The 19,259-nt window shown below is 37.4% G+C and overlaps 1 protein-coding gene across 1 annotated transcript in view; it reads left to right on the top strand.

Moving 5' to 3' along the window:
* Positions 1–19,259, top strand: part of CUNH11orf65 (chromosome unknown C11orf65 homolog) — a gene marked incomplete at its 3' end in the record, with an annotated part of 85,766 nt that overhangs the window by 53,135 nt on the left and 13,372 nt on the right. The window contains exon 3 of the mRNA XM_007452472.1: positions 606–698. Within this exon, the coding sequence (XP_007452534.1) occupies positions 606–698 (93 nt within the window). The remainder of the gene's footprint in view (positions 1–605; positions 699–19,259) is intronic.

The following is a 19,259-nucleotide window of genomic DNA, read 5'->3' as shown; positions in this document are numbered from 1 at the left end:
GTAGATAGGGTTTGTAAATCAGTGGAATTACCACAGGAATGAGGAGGATTCTGTAATGACAATAATATATAATACTTATTGAGTGCTTTATTATGCCAGAAGTTGTTCTAAGTGCCTTACAAATTTTAGCTCATTTATTCCTAACCGTAGCTGTATGAAATAGTACTGTCATTCCCATATTTTAGATAAGAAACTGATCATAGAGGTTAAGCAACTTGTTCAGGATCACACAGCTAGTAATTACTAACACTTGAGCCCAGACAATATTATGTCATACTCAGTGTTCTTAACCACTAGGCTGTATTTTGTCTTTCTCCTAGATTACACTGGAGTATACGAAAGTGACCCAACCAAAGTTTTGGATATTTTATTTATAGTTGCTAGTGATACCATTACAAATTTAAGGGTAAAACTCTGTGAGAATAATACCAGTATTGCCTGACTTGTCAAAGCAAACCTTGATTGGATAATATTTCTAAAATCTAGTTTACATATGTAAAATCTATTTTATGATTTTTACTCATTTTGCCCTAATTAGGCAAAAAGCTAATTAGAGGTAGAAAACCCAGTTTTGGCCATAAAATCTTATGTGTTTGAACCTTTAGAATGTCGCTGTATTCCAACACTTTAAAAGTCTGATTAATATAAGAAGACAAGGGGAGCCACGTCAGATACTGAAATACATTAATCCTAAAGAGGTAAGGACATTATTTATTGATACAATATATTTCTCCCCTTAAAAATGTGTGGCTACTTTATAAATTCAGTGTGCTTGTATTTCTTTTTTTTAACTTTTTAAATTAAAATATTACACACATATAGAAAGTTCATAAAACATAAATTTATAACAACTGAATCATCACAAGCAAACCCCTGTGTAACATTCACCCAGATCAATGTTTTCATACTTCAAACCACTACCTTTGGGTGCCCTGCAAATCACTGACGGCTGTCTTCTTCCAAAAGGTAAACACTATTTTGAATCCTACCACTATACTTTAGTTTTCTCTGTTTTAAAGCTACATATAAATAGAATCCTATAGTACACTTCTGTATCTAGCTTTGTTCATTCAACATTGTTTGTGAACATTCATTTCATAAAAATGTTGGTAGTATTCCATTTTATGAATATACTGCTATTTATTCATTCTACAATAGATTGACATTTGGACTTTTTCTAGTTTGTGGCTATTATAAAGGCTGCTTTTGGAACTATTCTTACTCATGCCTCCTGGCTAACAGGTCCACAAATTTCTTTTGGTTTCTATTCAACCTAGAAACAGAATTGCTGGATAGAAGGATATGCCAAACTATTTTCCAAAGTTATTGTATTAATTTATGTTCACTGTCAGCAACCTGTGGGAATTCTTCATGCTCTACATCCTCAGCAACACTTAATATTGTCAGTTTTTAATTTGCATTTCTCTGATTACTAATGAAGTTGAGCATCTTTTTGAGGAGTTGTGCTTCTGATTCAAATTCTATATGTGATTTTTTCAGGCCTGACCACAGGCAATTACAAAGCCTTTACCTGACAGGACTCACAAGGGAAAGCTATCCTCACCTCACACTAGACTTGGTGCAGAGTCAGTGCATTACAGTCACTGAAGGGAGTTGCAGACAAGGCCTCAGGACCCTCTCTGTCCACGAATTTAGGCATATTTTCCTAGCCCCAAAAGCCTTCACTCTTAGGTCTCTTTTTATATTTTAAGTATTTTTATTGGAGTATAATTGCTTTACAATGGTGTGTTAGTTTCTGCTGTATAACAGTGAATCAGCTATAGATATAAATATATTCCCATACCTCCTCCCTCTTGCGTCTCCCTCCCACCCTCCCTATGCCACCCCTCTAGGTGGACACAAAGCACCAAACTGATCTCCCTGTGCTATGCGGCTTCTTCCCACTAGCTATCTATTTTACATTAGATAGTGTATATATGACCATGCCGCTCTCTCACTTTGTCCCAACATACACTTACCTCTCCCCATGTCCTCAAGTCTATTCTCTACATCTGCGTCTTTATTCCTGTCCTGCCCCTAGTTCTTCAGAACCTTTTTTTTATATTCCATATATATGTGTTAGCATACGGTATTTGTTTTTCTCTTTCTGACTTACTTCACTCTGTATCACATTCTCTAGGTCCATCCACCTCACAACAAATAACGCAATTTCATTTCTTTTTATAGCTGAGTAATATTCCATTGTATATAAGTGTCACATCCTCTTTAACCATTCATCTGTCAATGGACACTTAGGTTGCTTCCATGTCCTGGCTACTGTAAATAGACCTGCAATGAACATTGTGGTACATGACTCTTTGAATTATGGTTTTCTCAGGGAATATGCCCAGTACTGGGATTGCTGGGCCATATGGTAGTTCTATTTTTAGTTTTATAAGGAACCTCCATACTGTTTTCCATAGTGGCTGTATCAGTTTACATTCCCACAAACAGTGCAAGAGGGTTCCCTTTTCTCCACACACTCTCCAGCATTTATTGTTTGTAGATATTTTGATGATGGCCATTCTGACTGTTGTGAGGTGATACCTCATTGTAGTTTTGATTTGCATTTCTCTAATGATTAGTGATGCTGAGCATCCTTTCATGTGTTTGTTGGCAATCTGTATCTTCTTTGGAGAAATGTCTGTTTACGTCTTCTGCCCATTTTTGGATTCGGTTGATTGTTTTTTTGATATTGAGCTGCATGAGCTGCTTCTAAATTTTGGAGATTAATCTTTTGTCAATTGCTTCATTTGCAGATATTTTCTCCCATTCTGAGGGTTGTCTTTTCATCTTGTTTATGGTTTCCTTTGTTGTGCAAAAGCTTTTAAGTTTCATTAGGTCCCATTTGTTTATTTTTGGTTTTATTTCCATTTCTCTAGGAGGTGGGTCAAAACGATCTTGCAGTGATTTATGTCATAGAGTGTTCTGCCTATGTTTTCCTCTAAGAGTTTTATAGTGTCTGGCCTTACATTTAGGTCTTTAATCCATTTTGAGTTTATTTTTGTGTATGGTGTTAGGGAGTGTTCTAATTTCATTCTTTTACATGTAGCTGTCCAGTTTTCCCAGCACCACTTATTGAAGAGGCTGTCTTTTCTCCATTGTATATTCTTGCCTCCTTTATCAAAAATAAGGTGACCATATGTGTGTGGGTTTACCCTTGGGCTTTCTATCCTGTTCCATTGATTTATATTCCTGTTTTTGTGCCAGTACCATATTTTCTTCATGACTGTAGCTTTGAAGTATAGTCTGAAGTCCAGGAGACTGATTCCTCCAGCTCCATTTTTCTTTCTCAAGAAAGCTTTGGCTGTTCAGGGTCTTTTGTGTTTCCATACAAATTGTGAAATTTTTGTTCTAGTTCTGTAAAATGTGCCATTGGTAGTTTCATAGGGATTGTACTGAATCTGTAGATTGCTTTGGGTCGTAGAGTCATTCTCACAGTGTTGATTCTTCCAATCAAAGAACATGGTATATCTCTCCATCTGTTTGTATCATCTTTAATTTCCTCATCAGTGTCTTATATTTTTCCTCATACAGCTCTTTTGTCTCCTTAGGTAGGTTTACTGCTAGGTATTTTATTCTTTTTGTTGCAATGGTAAATGTGAGTGTTTCCTTAATTTCTCTTTCAGATTTTTCATCATTAGTGTTTAGCAATGCAAGAGATTTCTGAGCATTAATTTTGTATCCTGCTACTTTTCCAAATTCATTGATTAGCTCTAGTAGTTTTCTGGGAGCATTTTTAGGATTCTCTATGTATAGTATCATGTCATATGCAAACAGTGACAGCTTTACTTCTTCTTTTCCGATTTGGTTTCCTTTTATTTCTTTTTCTTCTCTGATTGCTGAGGCTAAAAACTCCAAAACTATGTTGAATAAGAGTGGTGAGAGTGGGCAACCTTGTCTTGTTCCTGATCTTAGTGGGAATGCTTTCAGTTTTTCACCATTGAGGATGATGTTGGCTGTGGGTTTGTCATATACGGCCTTTATTATGTTGAGGTAAGTTCCCTCTATGCCTACTTTCTGGAGGGTTTTTATCATAAATAGGTGTTGAATTTTCTCAAAAGCTTTTTCTGCATCTGCTGAGATGATCATATGGTTTTTATCCTTCAATTTGTTATTATGGTATATCACACTGATTGATTTGCGTATATTGAAGAATCCTTGCACTCCTGGGATAAACCCCACTTGATCATGGTGTATGATCCTTTTAATGTGCTGTTGGATTCTGTTTGCTAGTATTTTGTTGAGGACATTTGCATCTGGTTCACCAGTGATATTGGCCTGTAGTTTTCTTTTTTTTATAACATCTTTGTATGGTTTTGGTATCAGGGTGATGGTGGCCTCATAGAATGAGTTTGGGAGTGTTCCTCTCTTTGGTATATTTTGGAAGAATTTCAGAAGAAAAGGTGTTAGCTGTTCTCTAAATGTTTGATAGAATTCCCCTGTGAAGCCATCTGGTCCTGGGCTTTTGTTTGTTGGAAGATTTTTAATCACAGTCTCAATTTCAGTGCTTGTGATTGGTCTGTTTATATTTTCTATTTCTTCCTGCTTCAGTCTCGGAAGGTTGTGCTTTTCTAAGAATTTGTCCATTTCTTCCAGGTTGTCCAATTTATTGGCATACAGTTGCTTGTAGTAATCTCTCATGACCCTTTGCATTTCTGCAGTGTCAGTTGTTACTTCTCCTTTTTCATTTCTAATTCTATTGATTTGAGTCTTCTTCCTTTTTTTCTTGATAAGTCTGGCTAATTGTTTATCAATTTTGTTGATCTTCTCAAAGAACCAGCTTTTAGTTTTATTGATCTTTGCTATTGTTTCCTTCATTTCTTTTTCATTTATTACTGATCTGACCTTTATGATTTCTTTCCTTCTGCTAACTTTGGGGGTTTTTTGTTCTTCTTTCTCTAACTGCTTTGAGTTAGGTTTTAGTAAGGTTAGGTTGTTTATTTGAGGTGTTTCTTATTTCTTGATGTAGGATTGTATTGCTATAAACTTCCCTCTTAAAACTGCTTTTGCTGCATCCCGTAGGTTTTGGGTCATCGTGTTTTCATTGTCATTTGTTTCTAGGTATTTTTTGATTTCCTCTTTGATTTCTTCAATGATCTTCTGGCTGTTTAGTAGTGTATTGTTTAGCCTCCATGTGTTTGTATTTTTTAACAGATTTTTTCCTGTAATTGATATCCAGTCTTACAGTATTGTGATCCGGAAAGATACGATTTCAATTTTATTAAATTTACCAAGGCTTGATCTGTGACCCAAGATATGATCTATCCTGGAGAATGTTCCATGAGCAATTGAGAAGAAAGTGTATTCTGGTGTTTTTAGATGGAATGTCTTATAAATTTTAATTAAGTCCATTGTTTTTAAAGTATCATTTAAAGCTTGTGTTTCCTATTTATTTTCATTTTAGATGATCTGTCCATTGGTGAAAGTGGAGTGTTAAAGTCCCCTACTATGATTGTATTACTGTCGATTTCCCCTTTTATGGCTGTTAGCATTTGCCTTATGTATTGAAGTGCTCCTATGATGGGTGCATAAATATTTACAATTGTTATATCTTCTTGGATTGATCCCTTAATCATTATGTAGTGTCCTTCTTTGTCTCTTGTAATAGTCTTTATTTTAAAGTCGATTTTGTCTGATATGAAAATTGCTACTCCATCTTTCTTCTGATTTCCATTTGCATGGAAATCTTTTTCCATCCCCTCACTTTCATTCTGTATGTGTCTCTAGGTCTGAAGTGGGTCTCTTCTAGACAGCATATATATGGGTCTTGTTTTTGTATCCATTCAGCTAGTCTATGTCTTTTGGTTGGAGCAGTTAATCCATTTACATTTAAGGTAATTATTGATATGTATGTTCCTATTACCATTTTCGTAATTGTTTTGGGTTTGTTATTGTAGGTCTTTTCCTTCTCTTGTGTTTCCTGCCGAGAGAATTTCCTTTAGCATTTGTTCTAAAGCTGGTTTGGTGGTGCTGAATTCTCTTAGCTTTTGCTTGTCTGTAAAGGTTTTATTTTCCCCTTCGAATCTGAATGAGGTCCCTGCTGGGCAGAGTAATCTTGGTTGTAGGTCTTCCCCTTTCATCACTTTAAATATGTCCTGCCTTTCCCTTCTGGATTTCAGCAGAGTTTCTGCTGAAAGATCAGCTGTTAACCTTATGAGGATTCCCTTGTATGATATTTGTTGCTTTTCCCTTGTTGCTGTTAATAATTTTTCTTTTCATTTAATTCTTGATAGTTTGATTAATATGTGTCTTGTCATGTTTCTCCTTGGATTTATCCTGTATAAGACGCTCTGTGCTTCCTGGACTTGATTAACTGTTTCCTTTCCCATATTAGGGAAGTTTTCAACTATAATCTCTTCAAATATTTTCTCAGGCCCTTTCTTTTTCTCTTCTTCTGGGACCCCTATAATTTGAATGTTGGTGCATTTAATGTCTGAGAGGTCTCTGAGACTGTCCTCAGTTATTTTCATTCTTTTTTCTTTATTCTGCTCTGTGGTAGTTATTTCCACTCTTTTTTCTTCCACGTCACTTATCCGTTCTTCTGCCTCTGTTATTCTGCTATTTATTCCTTCTCGAGAATTTTTAATTTCATTTATTGTGTCGTTCATCATTGTTTGTTTGCCCTTTAGTTCTTCTAGGTCCTTGTTAAACGTTTCTTTTATTTTCTCCATTATATTTGCAAGATTTTGGATCATCTTTACTATCGTTACTCTGAATTATTTTTCAGGTAGACTGCCTATTTCCTCTTCATTTGTTTGGTCTGGTGGGTTTTTATTTTGTTCCTTCATCTGCTGTGTTTTTCTATGTCTTCTTATTTTGCTTATCTTACTGTGTTTGAGGTCTCCTTTTTGCAGGCTGCATGTTCATAGTCCCTGTTGTTTTTGGTGTCTGCCCCCAGTGGCTAAGTTTGTTTCAGTGGGTTGTGTAGGCTTCCTGGTGGAGGGGAGTAGTGGCTGTGTTCTGGTGGATGAGGCTGTATCTTGTCTTTTTGGTGGGCAGGACCACATATGGTGGTGTGTTTTGGAGTGTCTATAAACTTATGATTTTAGGCAGCCTCTCTGCTAATGGGTGGGGTTGTGTTCCTGTCTTGCTAGGTTTTTGGCATACATCGTCCAGCACTCTGCTGGTCATTGAGTGGATCTAGGTCTTAGCGTTGGGATGGAGATCTCGGCGGGGGGTGGGGGGGTTGGCCGTTTGATATTACGTGGGGCTGGGAGGTCTCCAGTGGACCAATGTTCTGAACTCGGCTCTCCCACCTCAGAGGTTCATGCCTGACACCTGGATGGAGCACGAAGACCCTGTCAGCCACATAGCTCAGAAGTAAAGGGAGGAAAAAGCAAGAAAGCAAACAAGCAAGCAAGCAAGCAAACAAGAAAGGAAGAAAGAAAGAAGGAAAGAAAGAAAGAAAGAAAGAAAGAAAGAAAGAAAGAAAGAAAGAAGGAAATGAATAAAAATAAATTTATTTTTATTAATTTTATTTTTATAAAATAAAAAATTATTAAAAATAAAAAATAAGTAATAAAAATAAAAGAAGGAAAGAAAGAAAGAAGAGAGCAACCAAACCAAAAAAGAAATCCACCAATGATAACAAGTGCTAAAACTACAAAAACAAAAAACCTGACAGAACCCTAGGGCAAATGGTAAAAGCAAAGCTATACAGACACAATCAAAAAGAAGCACACACATACACACTCACAAAAAAGAGAAAAGGAAAAAATATATATATATATAAAGAAGAGAGCAACCAAATCAATAAACAAATCTACCAATAATAATAAGCTCTAAATACTAAACTAAGATAAACGTAAAACCAGAAACAAATTAGGTGCAGAAAGTAAATCCTAAGTATACAGTTGCTCCCAGAGTCCACCGCCTCAATTTTGGGATGATTCGTTGTCTATTCAGGTATTCCACAGATGCAGGGTACATCAAGCTGATTGTGGAGATTTAATCTGCAGGTCCTGAGGCTGCTGTGAGAAATTTCCATTTCTCTTCTTTGTTCACACAGATCCTGGGTTCAGCTTTGGATTTGGTCCTGCGTCTGCATGTAGGTCACCTGAGGGTGTCTGTTTCCCACCCAGACAGGATGGGGTTAAAGGAGGGTCTGATTAGGGGGCCCTGGCTCACTCAGGATGGGGGGAGGGAGGGGTATGGAATGCAGGACAAGCCTGTGGTGGCAAAGGCTGGCATGACTTTGCAACAGCATGAAGTACGCTCTGTGTTCTTCTGGGGAAGTTGTCCCTGGATCACAGGACCCTGGCAGTGGCAGGCCGCACAGGCTCCCAGGAGGGGAAGATGTGGATAGTGACCTGTGCTTGCACACAGGCTTCTTTGCGGCTACAGCAGCAGCCTTAGCATTTCATGCCCGTCTCTGGTGTCCACACTGATAGCTGCACTCGCGCCTGTCTCTGAAGCTCATTTAGGTAGTGCTCTGAATCCTCTCTCCTCGCGCACCCCAAAACCATGGTCTCTTGCCTCTTCGGCAGGTCCAGACTTTTTCCCAGACTCTCTCCCAGCTAGCTGTGGTGCACGAGTCCCCTTCAGGCTGTGTTCCCGCAGCCAACCCCAGTCCTCTCCCTGGAATCTGACCTCCGAAGCCCAAGCCTTAGCTCCCAGCCCCTGCCTGCCCCGGCGGGTGAGCAGACAAGCCTCTCAGGCTGGTGAGTGCTGGTCGGCACCAATCCTCTGTGCGAATCTCTCTGCTCTTCCCTCTGCACCCCTGTTGCTGCACTCTCCTCCATGGCTCTGAAGCTTCCCCCACACCCCACCCCCGTCTCTGCCAGTGAAGGGGCTTCCTAGTGTGTGGAAACCTTTCCTCCTTCACAGCTCCCTCCCAGAAGTGCAGGTCCCATCCCTATTGTTTTGTCTCTGTTTTTTCTTTTTTCTTTTGCCCTACCCAGGTACGTGGGGAGTTTCTTGCCTTTTGGGAAGTCTGAGGTCTTCTGCCAGCGTTCAGTAGGTGTTCTGTAAGAGCTGTTGCACATGTAGATGTGTCTTTGATGTATTTGTGGGGAGGAAGGTGATCTCCACGTCTTACTCCTCCACCATCTTGAAGGTCCCCCTCCAAGGTCTCTTTATCTGTGGCCATGGCCAGAAGTCTTCAAGCATCTCTGATGAGACCTCCTTATGCAGGAAACCTTGAAGACACTTTCCTTAGTCTGAGTCAGCTTACTCTGACTCTCGCCTCTCAATTTCTGCCCCCCACCGCCACCCCCACAAACACATACATACACATAAAACTGCCAGATCCTTTGTAAAGGATTCCCTCAACAGTGAGACAACATCCTCCTGTAAGGGGAGTTTTTGCTTCCTCTGGTTTTAGGCTCTTTAGACTCCTGTTTGTTACCTTCAAAGTCAAGGCATTCTTTCCTTTTCTGCTTGTTGCTTTAAATAGCTACTACCACACTGAACAGCTCAGCTCTCCCTCTACCAAATCAGCTGAGCTTCTGACAGCTTCTTTTTTTTTTCATGCCCTTTATACCTGTATTGTCTCTCTTATTCTTACTGGTTTTTACCTGTTCTTTATATACTCTTTATTCAAGCCCTTTTTCAGTTATCTGTGTTACGCATATTTTTCACTCAATGATTTGACTTGTACTATCTTAATAAAGTCTTTCCAACGATTTTTAAAAATATTTATTTAGGCTGCATTGGGTCTTAGTTGTCGTGTGCAGGATCTTCATTGCTGCATGCAGGCTCTTTAGTTGCAGCATGCGGGCTATTTAGTTGCAGCATGCAGGATCTTTACTTGCAGCATGTGAACTCTTAGTTGTGGCATGCATATGGGATCTAGTTCCCTGACCAGGGATTTAACCCAGTCCTCCTGCACTGGGAGCGCAGAGTCTTAGCCGCTGGACCACCAGGGAAGTCCCTCCAATTATTTTTTTAATTTAAAAATTTAAACATATACAAAACTGGAAAGAATAAAGTAACAAGCCACCATACACTCCACACCCAGCTTCAAGAATTAGCATTTCATGGCCAATTTTTTTTCATCTACAACTTTATCTACTTTCCCCAGCTCCTAGGTTAATATTTTGAAACATGACTATTGTTTGATGAACAAAGTTCTTAATTTTAATGTAGTCCAATTTATCAATCTTTTTCTGTATTATTGGTGCTTTTTTATAAACTACCTCAACCCCGAGGTCATGAAAATATTCTTATATTATATAAACTTTACTGACTTGCCTTTCATACTTAGATCTACAATCCAACTGGGATTAACTTTTGTGTATGGTGTGAGGGAGAAGTCAACTTTCATATCTTCGATATAGACATCCACTTCATTATACACCATTCTGCAGTGCCATTTTATCATAAATGAAATAACAATTTACATGTGGGTCTGTTTCTGAATCTGTCTGTTTCTGTTCCTTTGGTCTAATTTCTACCTTTGTATTTTTTTTTTAATTTTTATTGAAGTATAGTTGATTTACAGTGTTATGTTACTTTCAGGTGTATAGCATAGTAATTCAGTTACATATATATGTGTGTGTATATATATATGTATACACACACACACATATATATATATAAATATATATATATAAATATATAAATATATAAATATATATATATATATATACATATACATACATACCTATTTTTTTTGGATTCTTTTCCCAAGTAGGTCACCACAGAATATTGAGTAGAGCTCCCTGTGCTATACAGTAGGTCCTTATTAGATACCTCATATACAGTAGTGTGTATATGTTAATATCAATCTCCCAATTTATCACTTCCCTGCATGTTTCCCATTTGGTATGCATAAGTTTGATTTTGAAATCTGTGAATATGTTTCTTTTTTGTAACTAAGTTCATTTGTATGATTTTTTATTAGATTCCACAAATAAGTGATATCATATGATATTTGGCTCTATCTGACTGACTACACTTATATGATAATCTCTAGGTGCATCCATGTTGCTGTAAATGGCATTATTTCATTTTTTATGGCTGAGTAATATTCCACAAAGGTTCACATTCCTGGTGTGGCTTGCTGGGGCCATGGTGTGAAATACAGACATTTTTCTCAAAAATAGTTGTTGTGTATTTTGACCTGTCTGCCAGTTCCTTGAGGAACCTGTGCAGAGGCTTGCCTTTGTTTCATCTGCTTCCATGCAGTCCCAGGGCTGGGCCAGCTTCCAGCCTTTAAAGTCATATCCTCGAAAAGATGAGGCTGAGGAGGAAGATACATGGGGATGTCTAAACAAATAGAAAATATATATTGTTTAAAAAAGATAAAAAGCAGATTAGTGATTGCCAAGGGCTAGTGGGGAGATGGAATGGGGAATGACTGCTTAATTGGTATAGGTTTTCCTTTTGGAGTGATGAAAATGTTCTAGAAATAGTGTCGGTACAATATTGTGAATGTACTAAATGTCACTAATGATACAATTAAGTTGTGTGTGTTTCACCACAATTTTTAAAAAATGTTTAATAATCTATTGGAATTTTTATTGGGATTGCATTGAATATTTAGAACAATTTTAGGAAAACTGACATCTTAACAATATTGAGACTCCAATACAATGGAAATATGGAGATGTGCCACCCAGATTCCTCTTCATAAGAAGACTTATTACACAGTTGGAGGGAGTGTGATCAGCAGACAACTTCCAGTGTCTCCTGCAGAGAACTGCATCACCCTAAGTCAGCTGCTTCCAGGGCAGTCTGTACCTAGTGAGTGAGTAATGTGTGGGAGTGGGGGTGGGGAAGTGGATATAAAACCAGACTGAGATTGGACAATATTCACTCTAGAGTTCCCTGCAAGATTGGCCAAGGCTTTGTGGGGCCTATATTGCAGTTCAAGTTCTTCCTTCCCCTTCCTTTCATAGGTGGTGATCCCTAATAAACACATAGTGCCCAATCTTCATAACAGCATCTCCTTTCAGAAAACCCAACCTGCAACATTAGTTAGCTCTTCTGTAATTTCTGCACAGAGGACTTGTACATCTTTTGTTTGATTTATATCTTGCTTTTTCATGCTCCTATAAATGGTAGTTTGAAGACATTTATTTTCCAATTTGTGCTGCTGGTATATAGGAAGATGATCAATTTTGTTTATTGGCTTTCTTCCCAAACACATTGTTATGCTTATTTATTAATTCTAATAATTTGTACACATATTCTTTTGGATTTTCTCCATAAACGAGCATATTATCCTCATATAATTAGTTTTATTTTTTCTTTTCCAAAAGTTATAAACTTTATTTCATTTTCTTGCCCTTCTGCACTAATAGCACCTTGAGTTAATTGGTGAGTAGAAATGGCAACCACTGTCTCATTCCTGACTTCAAAGGGAAAGGGCTTAATATTTCATCATTAAATATAACACATGCTATAGGCTTTTTATTTTAAAAAGAGCTTTTATACGATTAAGAAAGTTTCCTTTTATTCTTATTGGACTAAAAGAGTTTTGTTTCTTTTTCTTTCATTCCAAGAATGGATGTTAAATTTTGAGACATTTTTCTGCTTTAACTGAGATATCATTTTTCTTTTATTTGAGTGTTAAACCCACTTAGCATTCCTAAATACACACATTTTGATCATAATATTGAGAACAAGAGGATAAGTCCTTTGTAAATATCACTGAATTTACTTTGCTTTTATTTTGCTTAAATTTTTGCACCTATATTCATGCAGACCATGTGATTTACATTCTTGTATTTTCTCTGTGAGATTTTGGTATCAAATTTGGTTGGAATCCTGCAAAAGTGGGGAAATGTTACTTCTTCATTACTTTTCTTTCTTTTTTTAAAAACACCTTTATTGGAGTATAATTGCTTTACAATGGTGCGTTATTTTCTGCTTCATAACAAAGTGAATCAGCTATGCATACACATATAACTCCATACCTCCTCCCTCTTGCACCTCCCTCCAACCCTTCCTATCCCACCCCTCTAGGTTGTCACAAAGCACCGAGCTGATCTCGCTGTGTTATGTGGCTGCTTTGCACTAGCTATCTATTTTACATTTGGTAGTGTATATATGTCCATGCCACTCTCTCACTTCATCCCATCTTATTGTTCTCCCTCCCCGTATCCTCAAGTCCATTCTCTACATCTGTGTCTTTATTCCTATCCTGCCCCTAGGTTCTTCAGAACCTTTTTTTTTTTTTAGATTACATATATGTGTGTTAGCATATGGTATTTGTTTTTCTCTTTCTGTCTTACTTCACTCTGTATGACAGATTCTAGGTCCATCCACCTCACTACAAATAATACAATTTCATTTCTTTTTATGGCTGAGTAATATTCCATTGTATATATGTGCCACATCTTCTTTATCCATTCATCTGTCAATGGACACTTAGGTAGCTTCCATGTCCTGGCTATTGTAATAGAGCTGCAATAAACATTGTGGTACATGACTCTTTTTGAATTATGGTTTTCTCAGGGTATATGCCCAGTAGTGGGATTGCTGGGTCATATGATAGTTCTATTTTTAGTTTTTTAAGGAGCATCCATACGGTTCTCCATAGTGGCTGTATCAATTTACATTCCCACCAACAGTGCAAGAGGGTTCCGTTTTCTCCACACCCTCTCCAGCATTTATTGTTTGTAGATTTTTTGATGATGGCCATTCTGACTGGTGTGAGGTGATACCTCATTGTAATTTTGATTTGCATTTCTCTAATGATTAGTGATGTTGAGCATCCTTTCATGTGTTTGTTGGCAATCTGTATATCTTCTTTGGAGAAATGTCTATTTATATCTTCTGCCCATTTTTGGATTGGGTTGTTTGTTTTTTGCTATTGTGCTTCATGAGCTGCTTGTAAATTTTGGAGATTAATCCTTTGTCAGTTGCTTCATTTCCAAATATTTTCTCCCATTCTGAGAGTTTTTTCATCTTGTTTATGTTTTCCTTTGCTGTGCAAAAGCTTTTAAGTTTCATTAGGTCCCATTTGTTTATTTTTGGTTTTATTTCCATCTCTCTAGAAGGTGGGTCAAAAAGGATCTTGCTGTGATTTATGCCAAAGAGCGCTTTTCCTATGTTTTACTCTAAGAGTTTTATAGTGTCCGGTCTTACATTTAGGTGTCTAATCCATTTTGAGTTTATTTTTGTGTATGGTGTTAGGGAGTGTTGTAATTTCATCCTTTTACATGTAGCTGTCTAGTTTTCCCAGCACCAGTTATTGAAGAGGCTGTCTTTTCTCCATTGTATATTCTTGCCTCCTTTATCAAAGATAAGGTGACCATATGTGCGTGGGTTTATCTCTGGGCTTTCTATCCTGTTCCACTGATCTATATTTCTGTTTTTGTGCTAGTACCATGCTGTCTTGATTACTCTAGGTTTGTAGTATAGTCTGAAGTCTAGGAGCCTAATTCTTCCTGCTGTGTTTTTCTTTCTCAAGATTGCTTTGGCTGTTCAGGGTCTTTTGTGTTTCCATACAAAATGTGAAATTTTTTGCTCTAGTTCTGTGAAAAATGCCGTTGGTAGTTTGATAGGCATTGCATTGAATCTGTAGATTGCTTTGGGTCATATAGTCATTTTCACAATGTTGATTCTTCCAATCCAAGAACATGGTATATCTTTCCATCTGCTTGTATCATCTTTAATTTCTTTCATCAGTGATTTATAGTTTTCTGCATACAGGTCTTTTGTTTCCTTAGGTAGGTTTATTGCTAGGTATTTTATTCTTTTTGTTGCAGTGGTAAATGGGGGTGTTTCTTTAATTTCTCTTTTAGATTTTTCATCTCTGATGTATAGGCATGCAGGAGCTTTCTGTGCATTAATTTTGTATCCTGCTACTTTACCAGATTCATTGATTAGCTCTAGTAGTTTTCTGTTAACATCTTTAGGATTCTCTATGTATAGTATCATGTCATCTGCGAACAGTGGCAGATTTACTTCTTCTTTTCTGATTTGGATTCCTTTTATTTCTTTTTCTTCTCTGAATGCTGTGGCTAAAACTTCCAAAACTATGCTGAATAATAGTTGTGAGATTGGGCAACCTTGTCTTGTTCCTCATCTTGGAGGAAATGGTTTCTTTTTTTTTTTTTTTTAACACTAAGTGTTATTTCTTCCTTAAATGTTGGGAAGGATTTACCAGTCAAACCATCTGTGCCAGAATTTTTCTTTGTGAGAAAATCTTAAATTACAAATTCAGTTTATAGTTATAGGTCTACTCATATTTTGTATTTATTGTTGTGGTAGTTTTGATAAGTTGCATTTTTCTAGGAAACATTCCATTTCATCTAAACTTTCAAATGTATTTGCATTAAGTTGTTCTTAATATTCTCTTATGATCTTTCTAATCTTATGATCTTAGAATCAATAGTAGTTTCTATTTAATTCCTGATATTGATTATTTGTATATTCCCTTTCTTGACCAGTCTTACTAGGGTTTCCCACTTTTTTTTGTGTGTGTGTGGTACGTGGGCCTCTCACTGTTGTGGCCTCTCCTGTTGCGGAGCACAGGCTCCGGACGCGCAGGCTCAGCGGCCATGGCTCACAGGATCAACCACTTCGCGGCATGTGGGATCTTCCCGGACCAGGGCACGAACCTGCGTCCCCTGCATCGGCAGGCGGACTCTCAACCACTGCGCCACCAGGGAAGCCCAGGGTTTCCCACTTTTATTAGTCTTTCCAAGAAACCAACTTTGAGCTTTGTCATTCCATTCTATTGTTCATTGAAGTTCCTTCTTCACCATTTTCTGCTGTTAATTATTTCCTTCTTTTTATTTTCTTTGAATTGTATTTGCTGTTATTTTCCAACTTTTTGAGGGGAAGGCCAAATTTATTGATTTTCAGTCTGTTTTTAGCATATACATTTTGATATATCATATTTTCATCATCAAATTCAATACAAAATATTTTTTAATTTCTATTTTGATTTCTTCTGGTAATTTAGAATTGCATTTTTAAAGTTGTAAACATCTGGAAATTGTTATCTTTCGTGAAATCAGTCTTTATCTTAATCACATTGTGATTTTCAATCCTCTGTTAGTAATCTATTTTTGCAATATTGTATCTGTATTTGAAAGGTAGATGTGTTCTGCAGTTGTTGAACACAGTTCATAGATTTCAATTAGGCCAAATTTGTGAATTATGTTGATCAGACCTTTTATATGCTTACTGATTACTTTTGCTTACTTGTACTATCAGTTACTGAGAGAAGTGCATTAAAATCTCCCATTATAAACCTGGCCACCATAGAAGAGAAGCTCCATTTTTGAGTGATGCACAAAGTGTGGGACAGTAATTACAGCCTATCTCCCCATGCACCAGCTCCTGCCTCCCGGGGCACTAGGAAATGCTCCCATCCTGTGTCCACCAGAGTGGGCTCTCATGCCCCCTGTCTACCTCATCCTCTGTACCTCCTCCCCATTGGGGGTTGGGGGGCTCCTGTGCTCCAGGGAAGCTGTGGAAGCAGATGCCTGTAGGTGGCTCACATGCAGTGGTGGGGCTGAAATCACAGCTGAGTGCCAGGGGCCATGCAACTAAGGAAAAAGTGCTGAAATCTCTCCTCACGGCTGTGCCAACCATGGATTTACACCCCCATGACTGGCTTTGTAAACTCAGCATCTCCACAACATCTGAACAGACAATGAGTGCTCCTGCAGCCAAGGCAGGTCTAGCTTTAGCTGCTGTGGACTTTGTGGCCACCTACACATGGTGGTTGGGCCAGGCCAGAAGTCTCAACCTTCCAAGACTGATCCAGGAAATATGAACAGGCCAATCACAAGTACTGATATCAAAACTGTGATTTTAAAACTTCCAACAAGCAAAAGTCCAGGGCCAGATGGATTCACAGGCAAATTCTATCAAACATTTAGAGAAGAGTTAATGCCTATCCTTCTGAAACTCTTCCAGGAAATTGCTGAAGCAGGAACACTCCCAAGCTCATTCTATGAGGCCACCATCACCCTGATAACAAAACCAGACAAAGGTACAACACAAAAAAGAAAATTACAGGCCACCGTCACTGATGAACATAGATGTAAAAATCCTCAACAAAATAGTAGCACACCAAATCCAACAATACAGTAAAAGAATCATACACCATGATCAAGTGAGATTTATCCCATGGATGCAAGGATTTTTCAATATCCACAAATCAAACAGTGTGATACACCACAACAACAAACTAAAGAATAAAAACCATATGATCATCTCAATAGATGCAGAAAAAGCTTTTGACAAAATTCAACACCCATTTATGGTAAAAACTCTCCAGAAAGTGGGCATAATAAAGGCCATATATGACAAACCCACAGCAAACATCATTCTCAATTGTGTAAAATGGAAAGCATTTCCTTTAAGATCAGGAACAAGACAAGGATGTCCACTGTTGCCACTTTTATTCAACATAGTTTTGGAAGGTCTAGCCATGGCAATCAGAAAAGTAAAAGAAATAAAAGGAATCCAAATTGGAAAAGAAGAAGTAAAACTATCACTGTTTGCAGATGACATACTATACATAGAAAATCCTAGAGATGCTACCAGAAAACTACTAGAGCTCATCAATGAATTTGGTAAAGTTTCAGGGTACAAAATTAATACACAGAATACTTGCATTCCTATACACTAACAACAAAAGATCAGAAAGAGAAATTAAGGAAACAGTCCCACTTACCATCACATCAAAAAGAATGAAATACCTATGGAATAAACCTACCCAAGGAGGCAAAAGATCTGTACTCAAAAACTATAAGGTGCTGATGAAAGAAATCAAAGATGACACAAACAGATGCAGAGATATATCATGTTTTTGGATTGGAAGAATCAGTATTGTGCAAGCGACTATACTACCCAAAGCAATCTACAGATTCAATACAATCCCTATCAAATTACTGATGGAAATTTTCAGAGTTAGGAAAAAAAATTTTACAATTTGTATGGAAACACAAAATACCCCGAATAGCCAAAGCAATCTTGAGAAAGAAAAACAGAGCTGGAAGAATCAGGCTCCCTGACTTCATACTATCCTACAAAGCTACAGTAATCAAAACAGTATGGTACTGGCACAAAAACAGAAATGTAGATCAATGGAACAGGATAGAGAAAGTCCAGAGATAAACCCATGCACCTATGGTCAATTAATCCATGATAAAGGAGGCAAGAGTATACAATAGAGAAAAGACAGTCTCTTCAACAAGTGGTGCTGGGAAAACTGGACAGCTACATGTAAAAGAATGAAATTAGAACACTTTCTAACACCATACAATAAAATAAACTCAAAATGGATCAAAGACCTAAATGTAAGGCTAGACACTACAAAACTCCTAGAGTAACACACAGGCAGAACACTCTCTGAGATAAATTGTAGCAATATCTTTTTTAATCCACCACCTTGAGTAAGAAAAATAAAAACAAAAATAAACAAATGGGACCTAATTAAACTTAAATGCTTTTGCACAACAAAGGAAACCATAAACAAAACAAAGACAACACAGAGAATGGGAGAAAATATTTGCAGATGATGTGACTGACATGGGGTTAATCTCCAAAGTATACATACAGCTCATGTAGCTCTATGTCAAAAAAAAACAACAACCCAACTGAAAAATGGGCAGAAAATCAAAACAGACATTTCTCCAAAGAAGACATACAGATGGCCAAAAACCACATGAAAAATGCTCAGCATCACCAAATATTAGAGAAATGCAAATCAATACTACAATGAGGTATCACCCCACACACCAGTCAGAATGGCCATCATCAAAAAATCTATAAAGAATAAATGCTGAAGAGGGTGTGGAGAGAAGGGAACAATCCTACACTGTTGGTGGAATGTAAAGTGGTACAACCATTGTGGAGAACAGTATGGAGGTTCCTTAAAAAACTAAATATAGAACTATGGTAAAATGATCCAGCAATTGGACTCCTAGACATATATCTGGAGAAAAACATAATTTTAAAAGATACATGCACCCCAGTTTTCATTGCAGCACTATTTACAATGGCCAAGACATGGAAGCAACCTAAATGTCCATTGACAGAGGGGTGGATAAAGAAGATGTAGTACATATATATAATGGAATATTACTCAGCCATAAAAAAATGAAATAATGCCATTTGCAGCAACATGGATGGACCTAGAGATTGTCATTCTAAGTGTAGTAAGTTAGACAAAGACAAATATCATATGTTATCATTTATATGTGGAATCTAAAAAGTATGGCACAAAAGAACTCATTTCTAAAACAGAAATAGAATCACATATGCAGAAAACAAACTTATGGTTAGGAGGGAGGAAAGGGGCAGGGGGACAGATAAACTGGGAAATTGGGATTGACAAATACACA

The sequence above is a fragment of the Lipotes vexillifer genome, unplaced genomic scaffold (genome assembly GCF_000442215.2).
Source record: "Lipotes vexillifer unplaced genomic scaffold, Lipotes_vexillifer_v1.1 scaffold162, whole genome shotgun sequence".
NCBI lineage: Eukaryota > Metazoa > Chordata > Mammalia > Artiodactyla > Lipotidae > Lipotes > Lipotes vexillifer.
Note: the sequence above shows the minus strand (reverse complement) of the source record. Positions and strands in the feature narration are given on the sequence as shown.